The following is a 19,901-nucleotide window of genomic DNA, read 5'->3' as shown; positions in this document are numbered from 1 at the left end:
AAACACATTTTTATTATCGATTTACACGACAATTTTTTATCTTCGTTGAAAATAACGTTTGAATAGCCATCTTATGGCGCTCCAATGTAAAGCTTAGGGCAACCAAATGACGAACGAAATACTTTAGAGACACCACCGGTGTGGCGCTGCCACTAGAAAAATTTGGCAATGAGCACTAGCAGCCCCATTCACCTGGTTCGCGAGGCACCGTACATACTTTTAAGAAATAGCTTTCTTGCCATGCTTGTGCAGATATTGTCCACAGCTTGTTTCGCTTTTTGTTGCAATTCTGGGAGCTCTCATTTGGTAAAATAAAGGGAATAAACATGGTGATGGACAACTTGTGCAACTCAATCGTATAAGTTTGCGAGATGAATTCTGTTCGTGGACAATTCCTAGCACTACTGAATGCACGAGTTGGCATGGCATGACAGCATGGCAGCACAAATTGCTATGGGGGATTTGCCGGAAAAGATTTTACAGTATTTATCAACACACAATGGGATTAATTCCCTTGACTTGGCAGTATCTCTGAAGGCTGATCACCAAAAAGTAGTTGGAGCAGTTAAAAGTTTGCAGGCTTTAGGCAATGTAAGTATGTTCACATACAGCCCTTGCATGCTGGACTATTTCATATGTAAACAGAAGTACATAAGTGCTGGAACGATGTTTTCTTAATATTACAAGTTTAACCCCAAGGAGGTAATAGGGCTATCTGCATGGTCTTATTTTACGTCTACTTCATGTACGTTCTAATACAAGTACAAATTGTAACTGTACGTATTGCATCATCAATAATTTGCTTGGTGTGATAAAATGTTAATGTTAGGAGACAAGTATCTCACGTTGGAGCATGGTGAATGGGAATACATCAGACTTGTCTGCTTACAGAGCGGAAATATCGTTTGGCCCTGTTCACTGTTCCAGTAAAAGCAATAACATATGTTACTTTACTTTAATATTTCAGTTGTCCGCCAACTGGACAAAATTCAAAAGTGGTTACAACGATAACTGTTTTGTCAATAAAGTTAATACCTTTGAAGCCACTGTCAACTTTTTAAAGTGTTTATTATTGAGTTTTACATGCTTTAAACATACCACAGGATGCATAATGCATGGAGGACAGTGTGTTTGCAACGAGAACTGTTTTTCGATGCAGTTAGTCCTTTTTAAGCCAATGTCAAATTGTGAAAAGGCCCAAGTTCCTTTTGTTTAATTGTGATATCATCATGCTACACACATATTTTTACATGGGCCGTTTGCATTTGTCTGTTCACGCATACTGTGGAATTGTAGCGATTACTAACTGCATGTTTCCTTGAGAATATATACTTCGGGTAACGGTTCTGATTGTTTTATGATTTTTTTTTTTCCAATTCTCTTAGCAGGCAAACTAATTATCGTAGAATTTCATTGGCACACAAAATTTGAACCTCCCTTAAAGTAATGAGCACTCTTTGGATATCAAAAAAAGTTATGGTACTTGTTTACTATCCTTCGGACACATTTATTTATTTTTACGGAAGAAACTACTTACCGTAATAAGTTCCTGTAGGATTGTCGAACATCGGGAAGGTGTTTTGTGTGATGTGGGAATGTTTCATAGCTGAAATTCATATTGTTTGTTGAAAATTAATTCTCTGACGGAGAATAGCGTTTGGCGCGTACAACTTCGTACGCCATCACCTTCGTACACTGTCGTGACTATCATGATGCATCGTGATTGTGTTTTGTTCATGTTCATTGGGTATCCAGTGTTTCGAACTGTCTGCATTTGCAACGAGAGTTACAAGCATGACGTGTCCTGGATGCATGGTGAAGTTTGTACTGGGTGTGGAGGATCCAGTGGGTTTTCTAATTGAACACGGGGTCGTTAAGAAAGGAAAGGAATGTCGTGTTAGTATGAGGATCTAGAAATTGGAAATAATTGCGAGCCATTGACGCTAGCCCCACGAACCATTGGCACGTGGTTAGGTTAGTTCAGTTAGGTTAGGATACATAGTTAAAATTTGGTGTACATAGTTAAAATTTGGTGTGGTTTTAGTATCAGGATCTAGAAATTGGAAATAATTGTGAACCATTGGTGCTAGCCCCACGAACCATTGGCGCATGGTTAGGTTAGGAAACATAGTTAAAATTTGGTGTCGTGGTAGTATCAGGCATATATTGTGTGAAACAAAAAAATTCGCGAAAATCGACAGTTTTAATTCCGAAAACTAACTCCTTATTTTCGCTTATTTTGCAATTTCTAGATGTTTCCCACTTATTCCAGGACGGATAGCCGCAAAAACGATTCACGGATAGCGCGACGAAAGATTATAATTTTCTTCATTAAAGAACGTGAAAAAAAGATGAAGTTTGTTCATGGGAATTTCTTGGGTTCCGAATGTTGAAACACTGCATAACAATTGAAAATCGAGAAACGACAAGCCTGACGCGTAATTATTTAGGAAGGTGTGCACACCATGTTGTGTGTGGGGCAAGCGAAAATGCTAGGAGAAAGAAGTATTGGTAATGTGAAAAATTGCTCTTACTTTGATCAAAACAACGTTAAAACATCTTCAGGAATGTTCCGCGATGCAGATACATAAGTACGAATGTCAAAAATTTGACAAAAGACAATCACGACGCGCGATTATGTAGGAAGGTGTACTCGCCATATTGTGTCTCAGGCTTGCAAAAAGGCCTACGAGAAAGACGTACTGGTAATGTGAAAAATTGCTCTTTCTTTCATCAAAACAACGTTGATACACCTTCAGGAATGTTCCGCGAAGGAGATTCGTAAGTACGAATGTCGAAAATGTCCGAAGGATAGTAAATTTTTTTTACCGAACCATATAAAAATTGCATTTGTAGCATGATGAAATTGCAATAAAACAGGAACTTGGGCCTATACTTCTATATAATTCTTTACTTGCCACCAGCCATTCATTTACTGTCGTCTTAGTTACGGGTGTGACTAATCACACATTAGTCGAACACCTTTGGTAAGACTCTAGTTTACGTCCTTTTCCTAAGGAATACGTGTCATATATCGTTGGAAAGCTTATTTTATAAGGAATTCAACAACGTAAATCCCAAAGCGAGAAAAAATTTCCTGGAGGAGTAAATCGAGAAAAACCGATGTTGTCCGGATATGCGTAATTGAACGTACTGAGGAATTTTTTCGATGATGAAGCACATATTTAGGGGTGAAATTAGTGCTAATGGAACCTAACCTAACAGGCCTAACCTAACCTCATAGGCATACCTCATCCCCGTTACAGCGCCTTGAATAACGTAGTGTGGAAAACAACCCAAGAAACTGGTTCCCCGAGACGATTACAAGTAGATGGCAGTGTGATCGACCCAGGTGCTAATTTTGTTATGAAAGTAATGTGGCTTAGTTAGTTTTTGGAATATATTGTGTAGATTTGTTTCTCTAGAAAGGTGGTAAGTGAATTGATGGAAACAGTTATATTTGTGGAGTGATTTGCAGTCACGAAATGGCATTAATTTGGAAAGAAAAGTAAAATAAAATTAATAAATAAATAGCATGCGTAACACAAGAAGAAACATTGCAATGTGATTCCGGACGTCAGGTCTTGGACTGTGTATTAGAGTTTACTTTTCTATGTTATTAGAATATAAATAGTATCCTGAGAGATATTTCATACCGAGGCGACAAACTACAAATGTCGCTTGAAAGCGAGCAGTCGGAAATCAATGCAGCCTTTCGAACCGTAGGGACAAAAGCTCTGACTGCACCGTTTCCTCAAGGAGATTTCACACCAAAGCGACACGGGTCATTCGGTCCAAGGCAACTTTCATACCGAAGTGACAAATGTTGCTTGGAAAGGAGCCAATCAAGAGCAACATTTCACATCGTAGCAGCATGACGGGAAGCACAGGCCAGCGTTCGGTTGGTGAAATCCTCAAGCAATAAGTGTCGCGTACCGCTTGTCGCTTTGGTGCGCAATCTCACTAAAGCAAGACACTCATTGCATCGCGTATGCGAAAACAACAAACCACGGCAACATGTTGCAAGCTATTAAGGAAATGGCCCAGTTTGAGCGACGCAGAAGCGACAAAGCGACACGTATGGCTTATCGTGTCGCCTAGATCTGTTGTTGTAATGTGCGGTTTATCGTGTCGCCTATCGGTTGTTCGCAAGCAACTAATAGACTGAAGGCACCATGTCGCTTGTCACTTAGTTGGGAACTCCCCCTGTAGCACGTCGCTTCGGTCTGAGCACCCTTCCTTTAAGGAGCTTTCCAACCGAAGTAACAAGTAGCACGCGAATACGCCATATGAACGTGTTTGAACCCTCGTGTGCAATGAATGCTATTTTACAGTCTGGAAGTGTGTGTCACTAGTGTGACAGTGTGAACATCCCGTGTCGCTTGTCCCATTGGTTTGAAAGTTACCTTACACTCATGTCGATGGCACTAAGAAAGTTTTGTGGGGTTCCCCTTGTCGTTTCATGCAATCATCATCATCATCATCACCGCGATTAGTTTAAAGCGGAAGTAAAGAGACAGTAAATATCAAAAATACAAATGCTTCAGTGTGCATATCTTTAATAGAAATGATGATGATGATAATAATAATGAACCTAATTCATACACAAAAATTTAGTTGGCAAGAGCATTCCACGGGTATATTTTCTCCCATATTATTAATGAAAGTATGATGATAACAGGACGTGGTCGACTGTCTAGAATGTTCGTTAATATCTTCGCGACCACTGTACCAAATATCATAGCAATTATCACATTCATAGAAATGCTTCATGTAAAAGAATCAGACGTTGCAGCGAAAACTCCATTTACTTCCATTATAAGCAGTCGAACACCAAGCACCGGGGTCAACACCAACGCCTCTAGCGGATCATTTTCGAGTGGAACCAGCCAGATAGCGCAGAACCATGCCGTTTTCCACACTATGTTATTCTAGGCGCTGTATCCCCGTGAATGGTTAGTGGGGCTATCGTGAACAGAAAGTGTAAAAAGAAAAAGGTACTTACCCAAAGAGATGCCGGCTGCCGCACCGCGAACACAAAGAAGCAATCGCCATGCAAATAAGGACATAAAGTAGAGTCTAGCCACACCTTAATCAATTGTTGTATTTCATCTTCTGGTGCACTAAATGCGGCGCTGACCGAGAAGCTTGTATTTCGATGCATGCAATAAATGAGAGCCCCCCCCCCTGCCCTGGTACAATTAAGTAGCTGTCGTATCCCTCGTCAGTGTGAAATGGTGATGTTTCTTTGCTGAACGGTAATGGTTCAGAATGTTTAATGATTCTTTCAAATTTTATAGAGAATTAGGAAGTCTCTTTGAATATTGGAAGTAAATTGAAGCTTAGATAAACTAATTAGCACAGTTAAAAGTTTCACTAAGTATTATTTACTGGAAAATCTTGATTTGAAAAGTAGTGCATGCGAGCATTAGCTTATGGTTATCTCAGACCCGGACTACTGCACAAGGCTCCAAGCTGTTTCATGGTTTAGATCAGATATCTCATGACCAGCTGTTGGAAGCATTTGGTGATGGTATTTTAATGCCAAGGGTCATAACCTTGAATGGCCTAACCTAAGAATGGAAGCATTTAGGTACATAATACCCTCGGTAAAATTTCAGTAACCACCAAACATCTCTAATTCCCTTATTTTCTTATTTTTCACATTGATACTTACATATTCTGCATTCCTAAGGATTTTTGAAGGTGGCAGGCATTTCGTTTTTTCCACGCAAATAATCTCAATTTTAGACATGTCGAGTATTTTTTGTTTGTTCGCTTCCGCTTGCATTACATGCGATATGGCAAAGAAATCTTGACTAGCGTTGTCCATGATCAGTGGTTATGCAGTGTTGCAACCTTCTTCATAGAAAAATACCTACTTTTGTGTTACTGATTTTGTATTTCTTTCCAGGTTCAAAAATGCACAAACCATGCACATATAGCCCCACGAACGATTGATAAATAGCCCCACGAACCATGCACGGCAAGGTTAGGTTAGCTTCTGTTAGGTTAAGCAAACATAGTTAAAATTGTTTTTTAAAATTAAAAAAAAAATTTTTTTCGGGTTCGAAAACCCCACGAACCATGCACGGCAAGGTTAGGTTAGGCAAACACAGTTAAATTTGTTTTTTAAAATTAGAAAAATATTTTTTTTCGGGTTTGAAAACCCCACGAGCCATGCACGGATAACCCCAGGAACCATTCATAAAAAGCCCCATGAACCATGCATGGATAGCCCCACGAACCATGCGTGGCAAGGGTAGGTTAGTTTCTGTTAGGTTAGACAAACAGTTAAAATTGTTTTTTAAAATTAGAAAGATTGAAGATAATTTATTTTTTTGGGACATTCCAATTCCTTCACAATTCCATGGTGAATTACAAATTCTACTGGATCTTCAACGCCGTGCAATTTCACCATGCATCCTGTGCACGTCACGTTGTCGCAAGTTCGTAATCAGAAATGATGAACAGTAACGCACGTTTATTTACATTCTACAACTGTTACACAGTTACAAAACAGTGTATTTGGAAACACTGACCAGTTGTTACATCATTAAACACACGCAAAAAGTTGGTTCACATAGTAGACGGACATCAGGGGAACAGCTATCGTGCATGTCGAAAATTACATGATTTACCAGCAAAAAAATTTTAAGCGAGGGGAAAACACACTTCCAAGACCTTCCTAAAGTATAAATAAACTCATTTCGGTAAGTACTTTCTCCTGTAAAATTGAAGAAATACGTTTTGCGGAAATAAAAATTTTACGATACCCTCTTTACACCTCATTTCATGTGATACAGTAGTAGCAGTCTGCAGTCGAGACAACGGTAAGGGAGATTTCACACCAAAGCAACATGTTTTACATCATATGTTACTTTGGAAAGAGCCAATCTCCAGCAACATTTCACACCGTAGCATCATGGCAGACATGGCAGACGAATGGTTGCTCACAAAGAGAGATGCATTGTGGAGTATATTGAAGGAGAAGCATGCTTTCCACTAAATATGCAGGAAATAATCACCAAGTGGAGGAAGTGTCTGACATGAATAGGAATCGAACCATGTTAAAAGTGTGTATAGTGTAACCCACGAATTTCTGCTGTGATCGGCGTAGCACAATGCGAGAACCAGTGCTGCTAATCAGTTCGATAGGAAAATCGTTACAGTGCACTGAGGCACAGCTGTTACAGAAATCAGCTCTATCTAACGTTGAGTTTTGAACGCCATGCATTATAACCAGGGCTGTGATTGATATGTACAGTCATGGACAGTTCTGGGTTGTAACAATCTCATTAACTTCCAATGGATTTGTTACAACCCAGTAGTGTCCGTGACTGTACATACATATGAATTAACACTTCGCTAAATATGGACTAACACATGCATGAAATTACCCAAAATGATTCAAGGAAGACGTGATTCATTATTTGTGTGATTTCAAATAAAGTAAAAAAAATATTTTTCCATTGCACTAATGGACCTGGTGGTATTTTAACTGTTCACTCCCAATAAGCCCATCCACACTGGTACTGGAACTGCAATTATGTGTGATTGATACATGACTGACACTACCACTGGTTTGAGAATTAATAACCAGCAAATGTGTTAAACCGCGACAATTGGACCACAAACACACGTTCCTTAAGCAGTATTATTGCCTCTCTGTGATGGGCGACCGTCGGCTGCCTTTGTTGCACATTTACAAACGATGCCGGCTTTTGCAACAATAACAAGAATAAGAAGTTCATATATTGTCACGAGACAATAAGCCGTGTGGCTTTTTCCATTGTTATAAACTTGTCACCCGTCAAAGCATGCTAATTTTAACAAAGAAAGCAATATGCATCGCATTAGCAGCAAAAATAACAGCTTCCGTCATAGAATTTCTACAAGAACATGTGCCGGAACCGAGAGTTGAAATTCTCATGCATCCACATAAGTTATTTCGTTTGAGCAATTCTAAAGTGATGAAATATGAACAATAGTACTGGAGACATTATGGAATTGAACGTTCACTAACCAAACACACACACTTTCACATACACACACGCAATACATGCACACAATGTCAAACCAGTCAAATACTTAAAATAAAAATATGGTGCTTCCAATCCAACAAAACTCACCGCCACTTTGCCTTTCTTCTTCCGTGATATAATTAGTGCTTCATTAATACAGTTAGCAACACTAGTTACTAGCTAGCCAATGTACATGTACTGCATAAAAGAAGCAACCACTCCGTCATGCTATATTGCCACATTACCGTCCCTGTTGAATGCTGTGAACCGCAACCTGGAGCGCTATTGAATTGTTTTCAATGATGTTTGCGCGAGAGTGTCCAGTAATAGAATTACAATTGACAGCAATGGCGAAGGTTGGCGAGCAGGGTATAACACGTGATGCTGAGAGAGAGAGGAAGACAAAACTAAAATTGGGATCTGCGCAATGGCAAAGATATGTGTGTTGCACTCTATGTACTATGATTAGCTTGGAATTAAACAATTGGAACTTGGGCCTAGATAACTAGTATTTCTCTTTTATTTATCAGTGAATTATTGATTAATTTATTTTCACTCTTTGTAAATAACGTTATTTCTAATGTTATAATGTAATTTAACTTTCATGATGGAGAATAAAGAACAAAATATACATTAATTACAGTCAAATAAAGTCAGTTTAATTGCATCAACTATTCCATCAAATCAGGGGAATAGTTGAGCATGTTGAGTAATCAACTCATGATCTCTCTACCGAAGCATCAAGGTTCAAGTACTAGCTGGGCATAAATTTCATTCTGAGTCTTCATCAGTTTTATCTGATCATAATGCATTTTCATTCTTGTGTTAGAGGCAAAAAATCAATGTAAATATTTTCTTCAACTCCTGTAAAGATTTGACTGCCATCTTTTTTTCATTTGTATTTTTCTATCTTGCTTTCCTTCCTCTTTATTATTAGATGAAATTCATAAAGGCAGTCACAAACACTAATGCCCAGGCAACAACTCAAATCCAGAACCTTCAGTGGGAAGAACATGATTCAATCACTTATTGGGCCTCTCTGATGATATAGTGGCAACACTGTTCCTTTTTATCTTTCATTTTCTTAGGTTATTTTTGCATTGCTTTTCTGTCTTGTTTCATTGAAAATGATGATGATGAATAACAAACAGATAAAATGGACGATGGGACAGATACAACAATACTATAATGATTTGTGCAGAATTTAAACCCGGGACCTCTGGCTTTGTAGACTGTTACACTGACCACTTTGCCACTATAGCCAGTTCCTTGTAATCAAAGGGCTCCCAAGTTCACACCCTGATGGAGAAACATTGCACGAAGGTTTGCATACCATTTCAACCTTTAGTGGACAGCTGTTTAAATGAAACCTTCCAAATTATGTGCATCAGGATGGCTGGTTTTGAAACAATCACTGGCATGGCAAGAATTAGTGTCATATTTGTAAACCGTGGTAGCTCAGTAGTTAATTTCATCTGACTACCATGGGAGAGACCCAGGTTCAATTCCCGGTGGGAGAGAACGGGAGGAAACTCCGCAGGATAAAGGCAGCCAGGGGCATGGTGCTGATCACATCACCCCAGGTGCAGTTGGCCCTATAGCGCACAGGATCAGTGAACCCCCAGTAATATACGATAATCACCTCGAGAATGAACAATAAACAATGTTTTTACATTATTTCGCTAAATCTTTACACAATAAGTCATATATTTGTGTCCGAAACACGGCGAACTCTTTTGCTGAGAAGGAGAAGCTGCACCTTCATGCAGACCCTCAGTTGAACCCCCACAGGAGAACACCTGCCATAGTGAAGGTTCGGGCAGCAGGCAGAAGCTCGGGGCAGCTATATGTGCAAAATACATGGCAGAGGATACAGAGGAACTTTATCTCCAACCAACGGGTCATGCGTAGTTCGTGCTCTCTCAGAAGCTGCAGCAGAAGCCAGAATGCACCGTCCTTGCTGCGAGTGAGACCCAGCTGCTTCCTCCCTTCCAGTGTTGCCCTGTGAGGTTCAAGTTTGAAGTGCATTCATAACATATTCAATCTTCTCTGTGGAATAATTTTTGTGTCGAAGTTCTTGGCATAAATGCAAAATTGTGGCAGAGAAGGATGAGTAGAAATGAATGAAAGCTGGAATTAGACACGATGAATTAAAATAAAATAAATACATTACTAAAATAACTCGTGCATGCATTCAGACTTTTTCCTTAAAGTTGGAATCACTTCGGATATGTGAAAGTAAAAGAATGGCTCGATCTTAGACAAGAAAGGAAGACGGGACAAACTCTGTCGGTGTCAATGTTTCAAGTTTGTAAGTAAAACAAAGTGAAAGTGCTTGGATAGTTGTTGCAAAGTATTGATGCTCCAAAGGATGGACTGTGTTACGTCATTTCTTGCGTTGTAGGCGTTGCTGTCTGAGCAGGTAAGAAGTGACCGCTAAAATGCATACTATTAACGGAAACAAACTTTCTCGTATGTTGAAAGAAAATTAGAGATAATGCGTGTGCTGGTCGACCAACTCCAAATTTGAAGGAAAAAAAAGCTGTAGCATTTCAATGAAAGGGTCTCAGGTTCCTAGTCCGCACATGCCCTTTTTGCCATTTCCCTATAATAATTGTAGGACCATTGTGATTAGTCGTTTTATAATTGCAGGCATGGATGTCCGAAGAAGAAAAGGGGCCACACCTGCCTGGATAATTAATGTCAACCTAAACCTATTTATTATCCACATATAACTTGATTTCAGTCACAGTAATTCATGATAATTATTATAAAGACGTTGCAGGGGCTGAAGGAGTGTTTTTTTTGAAAGAACAACACTATTACAGGGAGAAATATATGTTGTTTGTCCCCCCCCTGGAAAAAAATGATCTTGCTTCCCATCCCTGGAACAGATCCTGAGGACGTCCATGATTTTTTAATAAAACACGAAATATCTTTCATAGAAGCACAATTTATTGTACTTAGCTTTTGCCCTAAATTTATTTGCACACCTTTACTATGAAACCTCATTCTATGAAAAAAATATGTACCAGTTTTTAAACCCCTCGATCCCTTTGTATCGCGAAGAAGTACATTTGCGGAAACTGAATATGTGATATATGACTTCGGTGAACCCCCAGGAAAGAGCCACGCCTGCATCACCCACATCCCCCACATCCCCTATACACCTTCATGGTGTGGTGCATAGCGGAGGGGAGCACTTTTCTTTTTTTTTTTTTTTACTTTTTTGAAAACCACACATGGTATTTCAGTTCTGTCTTTTTATGTTCATTTATATTAGGGATGGGCGGATACCGATAAAATTTACCGATAACCGATATTCTACCGATCCGATATAAAATTAGAAATGGTGCTTGAAGAACCTGAAAGGTTGATTGCCCCCCTTAATAAATGTGTGTTTCAAGGTGACTGCAGTGCAAAAGAAATTGCATATTTAGACATTGACTTTTTTTTAGAAATTAGGGCATGGAGAATATCCATAAAAATTACAACAAAATGCCAGAATTTTGCACTAAATTATCAGATATTTATCGATATATCAGATCGGTAAAATAATCTGTAATTTTTTCCGATATGCCTATATCGGCCGATACCAATAGAGTACAGATTAATCGGTCTCGTCCCTAATTTATATGCATATGAAGAAATGACGTACAGGAATGACAAGGCAATATATTTATTGTTACTGTTTGTAACAAACTGACTTTGAAACTTTCAATTGTTTCCAAGAAAAATTATACAATGCCATTAAAAATTACTTATGAATGGGAATTGGTACCCTTGACCCTCTGTGCACCCTTGCGAAAGTGAAGTATTTTACATTGTTTATGAAAATTTTTCCATTCTTTTTAGCTCTGGGATATGTGCTATTGTGAAGAAAAGTGCATATGTTACCTTAGCATGTTACCTTGCTGTGAAGCAGAATGGCTCAAAAGTTTCATGCAAGTTAATATGGCTCCTAACATGACATTCCATAACAGCAGCTATAATTTTACATTGTTAGGAGTGTTAGGTTTGAAGCTGAAAGGAATTTCCAATGTGTTCTTTCCGTGTTTCAGTGTTCATACAAATGGTTTTTACAAGGGGTGTGCGGGACAGAATTTTTTTGCTCAGGACGGGAAATATTTTAAATCCTGCCATTTGGGACAGGAAAAATTCGCGATTTCCCGACCAAGTTGGGAAGTTTTTGGAATGGGAAATGTTCGAAATGTCCCAAAGCTCTGGTAATCTTGAATCCTACACATCATTTTCACCTTCAGTGATTGTTTTTACATTTCTGGAATAAATATAACAATTTCCGATAAGTTCCAGACATTTGCAATGCAGAAAACATCGAGAATAAGTGACTTTTTAAAATGACCATTTGGTATTTCCTGACTGCTCGGGATCCTGAAAAGTCGGGAATTCATTTCTTGAAGTTGATCTCGGGATGGGAAATATTTTTTTCCCAATCCCGGTCCCAACTTTTTGGGATCCCGCACACCCCTGGTTTTTACTAATATAAAGTATTCCGAGGTTTGTACTTATGCAGGCCATATTTTGGAATCAATTCTTGACGGGGTACAGTGGGCCAATGGCCCCACAATTAGTTACTAATATGTTTTACTTTTACATGTAAGAATGAATAAACTTTGGAAAATAACCTTATTCACAATTATGTGAACCATATAATGCCATGTTTACCGCCCCTCGTGGCAGAGTGGTTAGCACATCGCTTTGCATGGATGTTTGTGAGTGTCCATCATATCATCACTCATCCTCATCTTCGCAAATTAGCCAAAAGTGGCACAAGAAGCGAAGTAAAATAAAGCAATTCAATCAATCAATAATGCCATGTTTATTATTCTGATTTAATGATACTTGTGATACAGAAACACATCAATATTGAAAAAAAGAAAGAAAACATACTGAACTTGTTATTTAAAAAAATATATGTGATGGAAATTTCCATACACAAGCTTGAAATATGTGTAAAATAAAATTGTTTTGAACTGAATTGAAAAATTCAGGTGTATTGCAACTTTGCATCCTGTGTTTTTTTACCCATGATTATAATGATACTGCAGAAACAGCTTCTTCTGATATAATTCTAATGCTGCACTGCACTGTTAATTGTGAATTCAATGACAAGAGGTTTCCCATTGCACAAATGCAACCTACGATGCCTCCTGCCTCCCTCACTCCCTTTGTTCTGCCCCCTTTACATTGCTACAGTACTGCTGTTCACTCTGCATCCTGCAGGTGGTGTGAGAGCACTATTCCACAAATATGGCAGGTTCACTAGGCATGGTACAGGGAATTCAACCATTGTGCAGATCATGACGAGCAAGACAATGCAACACTACAATTTTTTTTTTTAATATGTGCATTTTGTTTTAGTGTTACACCTTCATATGCCATGGTAGCTCAGTTGTTAGGGCATCTGACTACCATGCGAGGGACCCGGGATCGATCCATGGTGGGGGAGAACCGGGATTTTTTCCACCTCTTGAAGTAGCTCCTGCACCCACCCAGCATCATATAAAGTGGGTACCTGGAGGAAACTGTGTGTGGTAAAGGTGGCCAGGGGCATGGTGCTGATCACATCACCCTCACCTTCGGCCGTGATCAAGAAAGTATGGGGCCCTAACTCCACACCCCCTATATGCCTTCATGGCATGGTGCACAGCACAGGGGAGCACTTTACTTTTACTTTGTTACACCTTCATAATAGTACTTGTGACATATCACATGGCTAGTGTCCAGACAACAATGTTTACAATCATGTTGCCAGCCGAATTCTGTTGTATCATAGCTCCACTTTTCGTCAGAAATGAGTTGATGACATTATTATGTTCCATATATGTTAATATGTCACACTCCAAACAATGATTCTGGATGAAAAGTGGTGTGAATGATCAACATTAATTATATGTTTGCATAGGTCCTGTAGTGTATTCAAAATCCACACATATCAAAGTTCATTCTGCTCTCCTGAAGAATTAATTCAGATGGGTATGACAAAACCATATTCAGCCAGCAATTTATTGGCAATTGTCTGTGCTCAACATGTAGACAGATGGTGAGTTATTGAACTGATGTGAACAATTCTTTTTTCATGGGAGAGGGGTTTAGTGGGGCTAAATTGAAACCATTTACCACTTTCCACCAATACCATTAAACTTATCGCCCACTGAGACATAGGGAAATGTGGCAACAGAGCTTCTGTTGTCTGCTTCTATTGAAATCAAATGGTGTAATGCCCACTACAGAGAAATTCATGGAACCGAAATGCAGAATTTCTGTGCCAGAAATCTGCTGGTTTCTAGGGTGGAAATTTTCCATTGGCCACATCTCCAAATGCCCTCTTGTGTAATTCCGCATCTGTTCGTTTAGCTCTGGCAAGTGTCATGCTCGGCCCCGCTGTAGCCGAGCATGGAAAATGTTTCATGCAGTGGCATGGGCCATGGGCATCCAGTGGGAGAGGAAAATAGGTGGGGGAGAAATCTAATGAAAGAGAAGGAGGACTACCCTCAGAAAGACGCATGGAATTTTCCACTCAGATGTTCGGGGTGACACATTTCCAATGTCTCAGTGGGCAATTAGCTTTGCTTGAACATTCTAACACTATTATCAGTTTACCAGAATCTCACTTTAGAATGCTGAAAGATTCACAATAAGGGATAATTAGAATAATAAATTGGCTGCCATTTAAAATCCACTTTTGCCTCACAATATTGGCTCAAAGTTTAAAATTATGTGAATTTTTTGGACCCTTGTGAGATCCCCAGACTTCAGAAATGTATTTTTATTGTTGATGTAATTAGAATTAATACTCTGATGACAATACAACTATATATCATGAGATTCTCATACTTCAGTGTGAGCACAGTGCAAACTTAAAAGAATGTAGATGTGTCTGAATTTGGTACATGTATTATTTATCTTGCAGGTTGTCCAGGTAGAGCCTCAGAGTAAAAAGCAGTGGGAGCTGACAGATGAAGGGAAGGAAGTCGCACTAATGGGAAGCCATGAAGCCTTAATTTATAATGCTGTTCCTCCTGAAGGAATTCCTGTTGAAGATCTGATGGTAATTGTACTACTTGTTCTTGTTGATAGGGAGTTATTATTATTAATGAATCAACTCGCATTGAAGAGCTGTATTTGGAGTCTGGTCAACATAACTGCATCTCTTCTCCTTAGCGAAGTTGAGTCATGCATCCTCCCCCTTCCCAAATGGAGCTCTTCAAAGTGAGTAAATTTGTTATGAAACTGAACCCTGTGTTTTTGTAGTACACTTCTTTGGTTCCCACACAATGATATGATGGATTTAAATAGCGTTAGTGCCTACTAGAGATGGATGATATCGGAAATTTGATATTGCGATATATCGTCAAGAAAATATCATTACAGGTGATACATTATGATATTTTTTTCATATCATGATATCAGTGATATATTGTCTCCATGATATATATCGCCAACTCAATTATATCACCAAAATATTGTGACGATATGTCACCGAAACGATATACAGGGTGACCTGTAATTAGATTTATTCCCTGAAAGAGGTTAAAGTAGAGGCAATTTGCATAAATTTGACCATATGATGCCCCATCTGAAAAGTAGTAGTTTTCAAGATAATCGAATTTTTATTGTTTTTTTTTAAATTATAATTTTCCACATAAAAGGACAAATTGAGGAAAACAGCTCATTGTATGGCACTTATTTCAGCGTTTTCTGATAGTTAAGAAATGAGTGGTTCGTTAAAAGTAGTTTGTCCCAAATGACAATCACATATGACGGGTGGGTCTAAACTTACAAATGGTGATAAAAAAATGCACTCTTAGTTCATAAATAAAATAAAATATAACATATTTTTAATTACGTTCAGTGAGTATGTGTTGAGTAATTTACGTTTCAGGGACCACTGTCCCCTTCTTCAGGTCAGTGTATCGGCTTCATGATTATCCACGAAATCGCGTACGATTCAAGCTTTACGCTCTACTTCTGGGGTAACCTTGAATCCGATTTCCTCATATTCCCGCTCCCACAAAAAAAAAAAAAAAAAAAAAAAAAAAAAAAAAAAAAAAAAAAAAAACTGAAAAATGCACTCTTAGTTTACTTGGCAATGTATTAATCACAAAAATGGTATGACACGAAGCATACAAATTACTTAAATTACTTCCTTGTGGCATCAGCTATCCAACAAAGTACAAATGTTGCTAACATTCACGTTTGTGTACAAGAAATAATACTTCATTCATTTTCATGTTAATTTCCTTAGAAGGGTGCTATCTGGGCTGCTGTTACTCATGCTTTGGTTGTTACATGTTACATTGTACGCACACTAGAGGACAATACTTGTCTTATCACATAAACAAGTGATACAAATGTGAATCATGCAGCTCACTAGATGGCAGTACCTAAGAACCTATCTCAGGTTGAAAGTGGCTGATGTACATAAATCTGCTTTGCGTAGCCTCGTAATGAAATAAATAAGTGATAGAATATATGCTAATGTTGTTATTGTGCTGTTCAACAATGGCTGCATTCGACAATGAAGAAAACTCGGATATTTTGTACTGTTGCGGGTTTTGTGATTGTGACGCAGCTGCAGCATGAAGAGAATACGAGCGTCGTTTCCATAATTGCCATTTACCAGATGTTTGCAAGTGTTTTGTATGACATACCGGCACATCCGGGAAACTGGTTTGGTTCAACAATGGCAAGGGGATGCAGGCAGACCTCGCGAGTTTGTTCCTGAAGTGGAGGAGGAAATGCTGGAGTGTTTTCAAAGAGACGGCAGAACACTATTTTGACTAGAGTTGTGGCCAAGCAACTTGGCATTAGTCAGTAAAAAGTGTGGTTCACTACACACCCGTGCATGCTCTGGAGGAGGGAGACCCTGCTAGGAGAATGGCTTTTTGTCATTTTCTAATAAACACTGACCTCGAAGATCCAGATTACCTCATCAAGATTTTATGGATGACGAATCAAAGTTTGACCCGGAATTGTGTAACCAATTTCTGTAATGCACATTATTGGGTGTGCAACAGCGGCTGGATGAAAATTACCCAAATAAATTGATTGGCCAAGGTGGCCCAATTCCCTGGCTGGCTCGATTCCCGGATTTGACACCTTGCGACTTCTACATTTGGGGCCACACGAAAGACTTCATTTATAAGACACCGGCAAACTCTCAAGAAGAGCTCAGGGAGAGGATCTTAACAGCTGCTCAACACATCAAGGACACCATCACACTACGAGTTACGAGAACAAATATCTGTAAAGACCTACATGCCTGCATTTGTAACAGAGGTGCCCACTTTGAGCAAGACGTGTAATGTTCTTTAGTTGTAATGTTCATTGATTCCATTCACATGAAAATGAATGGAGTATTATTTCTTGTACACAAATGTGAATGTTAGCAACATTTGTACCTTGTTGGATAGCTGATGACACAAGGCAGTAATTTGTATGCTTCGTGTCATACCATTTTTGTGATTAATATGTTCCCAAGTAAACTAAGAGTGCAATTTTTTATCACCATTTGTAAGTTTAGACCCACCCGTTACTTACATGAGATTGTTATTTGGGACAAACTTTTTTTTTTCTACGAACCACTTATTTGTTAGCTATCAGAAAATGCTGAAATAAGTGCCATACAATGAGCTGTTTTTTCTTAATTCGTCTATTTATGTAGAAAATTGTAATTTAAAAAATAACAATAAAAATTCCATTATCTTGAAAACTACTACTTTTCGGATGGGGTATCATATGGTCAAATTTATTGCAAATTGCCTCTACTTTAACCTCTTTCAGGGAATACATCTAATTACAGGCCACCCTGTAAAAAAAGTAAAAAAATTATGACATATATCATCTAGTTGATATTTCCTGGACGATATTTTTTCAATATCACGATATATCACCCAGCGTGTTAATTTCATTCATTCAATCACAGAATGATAAAAGACATGATGATTAACAGTATTTGTTAATAATGTTTTGTCCACTCAGGCTTAATTTTGATGCTATGTGCATATATGAAATGGCAACATTTACCTTTTATATACTGTACTGTTACACTAAGTACATTTTCCAAGAGAAGAAAATAAATGTCATTGGCAGGGACTATTCCCCCCATATACAACTCTGGAAGATGTCCTCCTACCCATTATCTCAGTTGGGTCTTGAAAACTGAGAAATGAACTTTGTTTTTCAAAGGCAGAGTGTATAGTAATAACGGCAGTGACACAAAAACAGAAAATCTAACTGGTCATAAGTATTGTGTAGGTAAAGTTCCATATTTTCACATGGCAGTTTTTCTCCATTTTCCAATTAATTTCAGAGAACCACTACTTTCATTAACACTGGTTATGTCATCTTGGATTGCATGAAGGCAGAGGTCCTTCGAAATTAATCAGAAAACCATCAAGAAAATGTAGAACTTTACCTATACAATACTGAAACCAGTTTACCACACCAAACTGTTTAGTCACAAGTAACTTGCCATCTCGCTGCACTACTTTTGACAGTGATTTATTGTTTTGTCAGAGCATTTTAAACAATGATCCCACCTGTAAAGACAGAATCCACATGAGTCTCTGGGTAACATAGTGGTAATGCTGTTACCCAGCATTCCAGGTTCAATTATTTTAAGTCCACTTTATGCTCAGATAGACTTATCAGGACTGGGCCTACAGTTTAAAGCAGGGACCTGTAACGTAACGCAATTCATTGGTATTTGTCACCGTTCCACGTTATTTCCGTACCGGGTACCGCGTACCGGCCCAAGTGCCGTGGACCGTTCCAAGGAAAATACCAGAACCTCTTGGTAAGGCGAACAGTAACGCTTCTGCTATACCGTTCCGTTCGTACCCGAGAGTGCTTCGGGGACGACAGCTTTGGGTACACAGAGTGGAACGTTAAAATACCCGTACCAGAAAGCATGGAACTTGATCCTTGTCTGAATGCCGGTTCCGTTACGGTACGTACCTCTCCTTAGAATCATACCGGTACAAATTCATGATGGGTATATCTGAAACTTTGGGATCGGGTACAATTGTAACAAAACCTATTTTCAGCAAATCAAATGGGTATTGAATGGATCAGAAAATATATGTTACGTAACTCTTCATTTTAAAACTTTCATTGTTGAATTCTTGAAAAATCGATAATAACTAATATTAATGGAGGTTGTAGGCAATATATATATATAAAAATAAATATGGAATCGTGAGATTTGTTATTAATAATGTTACTTTTATATAACCAATACACGTAATATTAGGGTGCAAGGTGATGCCAACATATTAAAAAGAAATCTTTTCAAGCAAGATATTGAGAGTTCGACATGATGATAGTTTATATAATTAGAATATTACCAACTAATACATGTGGAAAAAAGGGAAAGTTAATGTACGCCATATTGAGAAATGTTACCATCTAAGTTACAGATCTTAAATTCGGGTTGACCTGGCATTGCCAATCGATATGATTTAGGTATAACTGGAAATTAGACGCCATATTGAAAATGTAACTTCATAAGTTAGAGAAGTAAAATTTGCTTTGACGGTAGCTTATGCTAATTACAGTATGGCAAATCAACATGAGTGTGGAAAACCGGAAGTTGATGGACGCCATATTGAAAAATGTTACCTCTTAAGATAGAGAAGTGAAATTCGGTTTGGCTCTTAAGATAGAGAAGTGAAATTCGGTTTGGTGGTAGATCTTGCTAATTAGTGCAAGTTAAATCAACATGATTGTGGAAAACCGGAATTTGATGGACGCCATATTGAAAAATGTTACTTCTTAAGATAGAGAAGTGAAATTCGGTTTGACGGTAGCTTATGCTAATTAGAGTATGACAAATCAACATGATTGTGGAAA

At 38.4% G+C, this 19,901-nt stretch overlaps 1 protein-coding gene across 2 annotated transcripts in view; it reads left to right on the top strand.

Annotated features, from left to right (window-relative positions):
- The first annotated feature begins 285 nt into the window (after positions 1–285).
- The window catches only part of LOC145984222 (phenylalanine--tRNA ligase alpha subunit-like), a 113,861-nt gene continuing 94,245 nt past the window's right edge, over positions 286–19,901 (top strand). Inside the window, exons 1-2 of one of the 2 annotated variants that reach the window (XM_083117784.1) lie at positions 286–591; positions 14,959–15,096. In XM_083117784.1, coding sequence (XP_082973910.1) covers positions 409–591; positions 14,959–15,096 — 321 coding nt within the window. In that variant the 5' untranslated portion in view covers positions 286–408. The remainder of the gene's footprint in view (positions 592–14,958; positions 15,097–19,901) is intronic. The other variant, XM_083117785.1, reaches the window with a different exon arrangement.

Source organism: Lepisma saccharinum, chromosome 2, assembly GCF_977018435.1.
Source record: "Lepisma saccharinum chromosome 2, izLepSacc3.1, whole genome shotgun sequence".
In the NCBI taxonomy this organism is placed as follows: domain Eukaryota; kingdom Metazoa; phylum Arthropoda; class Insecta; order Zygentoma; family Lepismatidae; genus Lepisma; species Lepisma saccharinum.
Note: the sequence above shows the minus strand (reverse complement) of the source record. Positions and strands in the feature narration are given on the sequence as shown.